Source organism: Mustela nigripes, chromosome 1 (genome assembly GCF_022355385.1).
Source record: "Mustela nigripes isolate SB6536 chromosome 1, MUSNIG.SB6536, whole genome shotgun sequence".
Taxonomy (NCBI): Eukaryota; Metazoa; Chordata; class Mammalia; order Carnivora; family Mustelidae; genus Mustela; species Mustela nigripes.
The window spans coordinates 1-3,930 of NC_081557.1; the positions used below are offsets into that span (position 1 = coordinate 1).

The following is a 3,930-nucleotide window of genomic DNA, read 5'->3' on the forward strand; positions in this document are numbered from 1 at the left end:
AAGAGTGTGGGTGCAAAATGGAGACACTACAAAGGCCTAGTACGCTTGGTGGCCACCAGAGGACATGCCCCTGTGGCAAGCCTTAACATGAGATCGGTAACTCAGAGATACAGTGCGTGGGGACTGGGGAGGGAGACAGGACCCCGGGGGCCTGAGAAGGAATGTCAAGGTGTCAAGGGAAACAGCATAGCCCCCCAGACAAGGAGGCAGGTACGCTGACCTCCCCGCATGAGAACTAGCACCCGGAGGGGCCAGGGCAAGTCAGAACAGGGCACTCAGGCGGAGGAAAGTAGGCTCCCCTCCAACGGGAGGCTGAGTGGCCCAGCAGGTACAATGGAGCAGCAGCTACGGTGACCATGTGAGGAGAGGCCAGGCTTGCGGAACGGACAAGGGACAGGAAGAGCAGAAGGGAAAGCAGGCAGCGGCGGCAGGAAAGTGAGGTGCCCGGAGCCGAGCTGCGGTCACTGTGTGGGAGCCATACAGGGGACTACACAGCGGGCAGTGCGGGGCAGCGCCCACAGTCCTCTGGGAGTCAGGGGAGTGACCGGGCAGGCAGATGGCAGCAAGGACAGAGAAGAACGCACAGCTGACCGGCCGCTTCTCACGTGTGCTGACGCACAATGACGGTGCTGACACCCCACCACAGGGTAGGAAGCAGCTGGCCCAGCTGGGCCTGTGCTGCTGTGTGTGTGAATGGGGCTGGCGAAGCGGGCAGGGAGGGCCCGGGGGAGGCACGCCTGGAGAGCAGTCTGCAGAGGCTGGGTGGAGGGACTAAGAGTTGCCTCAGTAAGGGATGCTCACTGTCGAAGGGCCTCACGTGGTGGAGGGGAAGCTGCCCGCTGACCCTCAAAGGGACCCGCAGATCCTACGGAGAGAGCCCTTGTAGGGAAGCCTCCAGTCAGAGAACGCCTGCCCCCAACACACACCCTGCCTGACTCCAAGATGCCAGAGGGAACTGCTTCTAGATGTCTGGTCTCCCGGAAATCCATCTTTGGTGTCGGCCAGACAGTGGATGCTGAGAAAACGGAACTTTGTGCCCACGGATACAAGACTGTGAGATCCAGAAGAGTCAGAGCCCAGTGCCTCCAGTCCAGGCTGCAGTCCACTTCTACATCCACAACACCCTGTCCTCCCCCGAGGCTGACCTGCCCTGGCCCAGCAGCCCAGCTGAGCTGCCACGTCCAGCCCCCAACAGTAGTTGCCATCTCTGAGCTGAGGCAATGGTGCTCCAACTTCACCGCCAAACCCCCCTCCCTGTGTTGGCACCTCAGGCATCAGACATGGCCTTACCCAGAGATGTGGATGGGGCAGGGCCCCAAGAAGTCAAAGCCCCAAGGGATAAGGGAAGGGCTGCTGGCCACAGGTAGCTGTGTCCTCGATTCCCACAGGCTCTGCCCTCTCACACCCACAGCAGCACAGGTGGGTGGGCGTTGGTTTCCGCAAGAGAGAGACTTACGGCCACGGGGCCAGCCAGGATGAGCTCGCTCGGTCAGAGGCAGCCGGGAAGTCCGGCCACACAGGAAGAAAATTCCCAAGTCCCGATCATCATTTCAAAGGAGTATTTTGTAGGTGGGTCCTCTGGAGCCTAGGACACCAGGCAGGGGAAGGCCCTGGTTGCCCCAGGCACCCACAGAAGTCAGCTCCTCGTGGCTCAAGTCCTTGCCCTTGACAGGAGATAGGAGAAGATGAAGAAGGCCACGATGAGGCCCGCGGCCACACCACACAGAAGCTTCCGGTTGTCTCGCCCAGACCTCGCCATTGTGGAAAAGCGCTTCACGCTCCCCGTGAGCAGCCCTGTCATGCTTGAGAAATCCGAGTCCTGAGGGAGGAATCCCAGCAAGGTCACACAGGGACAGCACCTCCACGACGGCCACGCAGGTGCCACAAGCAACACCAGGGGCCGGCACAGCAGGCAGCATGGGGCAGAGCTGGCCGCGATGCCCACGCACGCTGCAGACCCTTACCATGCTGTCCAGGTACCGGTTCTGGTCTTCCGCATCCCTATCGATGTCCAGGGCCAGCTGGTCAGGACACAGAGGGGGCAAAGTCAGGTCAGAGAAGGCACACCGGATGGCACCTGACCCCCCCGGAGACCAGCAGACCCTGCCAACAACTCTGCCAGGCACAGTGCCCCAGCAGAGCTCAGGAGATCCAGCTGTCCCCTGGACCTCACTGATGAGAGCTGCCGCGGAGCAGACAAGGAAGATGGGAGCTACCTGAAACCCTTCCCAGCCTGGACCCTCCCTCTGGTCCCCACTCCAGAGTGCCTGCCAGGTGGAGATGAGGCAGCACCACCACTGACCGATTTGAGCCTGGTGACCTTGGACGCCAAGCTGTCGGCCATCCGCTTATTCTCCCGGTCTAGAATCTCCTCCACAGCAGCGGGACTCTGAGCTGTGGGAAGGGACAGTCTGAGTGGGGGGGACGTCTACCTGTGAGCCGCGCCCTGGACCCCTGCCCATCAGCCCTTCCTGGCCCCAGGGCGCTCACTCCAGCTCGATCCGACAAGCTGGAAGTCTCAGGGGCCCGCCCCCCCCCCCCCGCTGTCACGCAGGTCCAACCCTCAGCCAGGGTCGGGCGCAGGGACCTGAGCGGACAGGCTCGTGTGAGCAGCGGGCACCTGCCGTGTGAGCAGACCGCCTGTGAACACGGCCAAGCCGCGACGGGCAGGTGCCCCAAAGGCTTCAGGCCCACCAGCACTTTCGGAGACTGAGACAGAACCTGTCCGCTCCGTCCACAGACGGCCCCAGGATACAGGGGACCCGCCCTCCGAAAAACGACGAACTCTGGCCCCGGGGACGCCGCAGAAGGGGCCCTGCAGGGACGACCTGAGCGCCGGGTCCGGAGCAGCCGACGAGCGACCGAAGGGGAACAACCGGGAGGAGAGCTCCGCGACACCCAAGAACCGGCTGAGGTCCGCTGAGGTCGGCGCGCCTCTGCACCCCACATCCTACGTGGCACCCGGAGCACGGCGCGTGCGGAGACCCGACACGGGACTCGTGCGAGGCCCGGGGAGTCCCAATTCCTGACCCTCAGGGGGTCAGAACCACCTCCCCGGCGGCCCGGACCCCACCGCGGCCCAGCCCCACGAGTCGCCGCGGGCGCGCCGCACAGAAAGGGACGCTGACGCCCTACGAACCGCTCCGCGCTCGCCCAGCCGCGCAGTCCCCCCGGCCCGGCGACACGGGCATCGGCGGCCCGCTCCCCGGGTGAGAACAGGGGCTCTCGGGACGCCAAGGCCCCTCTCCCAGCGCCAGCTGCCGGCGCCCGTGGACGGGCGGCCGCGCCGCCATCCGGCTGGCTCCCCGCGCTCACCACGAGCCCAGTCCGCCATCGCGCCCGGCCCCGGCCCGCGTCAGCCGCGCCGCCACGGCCCCCGCGGACGTGGCTCAGTCCCGGGCAGGACCCTGCGACCCCGCCGCTTCCTGCCGGCGTCCGGCCCACGTCCGGTCTGGGGAGGGGGCGGGCCGCGGGGGCCTTCCCTGCCAATGACCGCGTGGAGGCGTGGACAGGCACCTCCACCGGCCAATCGCGCGGAAGACGGAGCCCCGTCCTACCCGCGGGCGCTCCCGGGCCCCTCCGCCGCGAGGGAGGCTGGAACGGGTCGCCGCGGGCGCTCGCCCCCGCCCAGGCTGCGGTGCGCTTCGAGGCCGCGGCCGCCGCTTGTGGGACTCGGTGGAGACCAGTGCCGGCCCCGGCGAGCGCTGCCGAAGATGCAGGGGTGACGCGTTCCGCAGGAAAACGAAGCCAGACGGGGGTGCGCGTGCGGGGACGGGAGGACCAGGGCTTCCCGCCGCCGCACTCGGCACCGGGAGTGGGCGCACCGGGAGTGGGCGCACCGGGAGTGGGCGCACCGGGAGTGGGCCTGGCGCGGGGCCGACGGCCCACAGGGGCTTGTCGCACGGTGCATGCCGACGCGCCGTGCCGTGG

At 66.7% G+C, this 3,930-nt stretch overlaps 1 protein-coding gene across 1 annotated transcript; it reads right to left on the reverse strand.

Annotated features, from left to right (window-relative positions):
• Positions 1–916: 916 nt before the first annotated feature.
• On the reverse strand, positions 917–3,452 carry BET1L (Bet1 golgi vesicular membrane trafficking protein like). Its single transcript, XM_059397494.1, has 4 exons — positions 3,316–3,452; positions 2,303–2,394; positions 1,965–2,021; positions 917–1,819 (listed from the first exon to the last, which is right to left on the reverse strand). Exons 1-4 carry the CDS (start codon positions 3,332–3,334, stop codon positions 1,652–1,654), a joined length of 336 nt encoding a protein of 111 aa, XP_059253477.1. The 5' UTR covers positions 3,335–3,452; the 3' UTR covers positions 917–1,651.
• Positions 3,453–3,930: the final 478 nt, after the last annotated feature.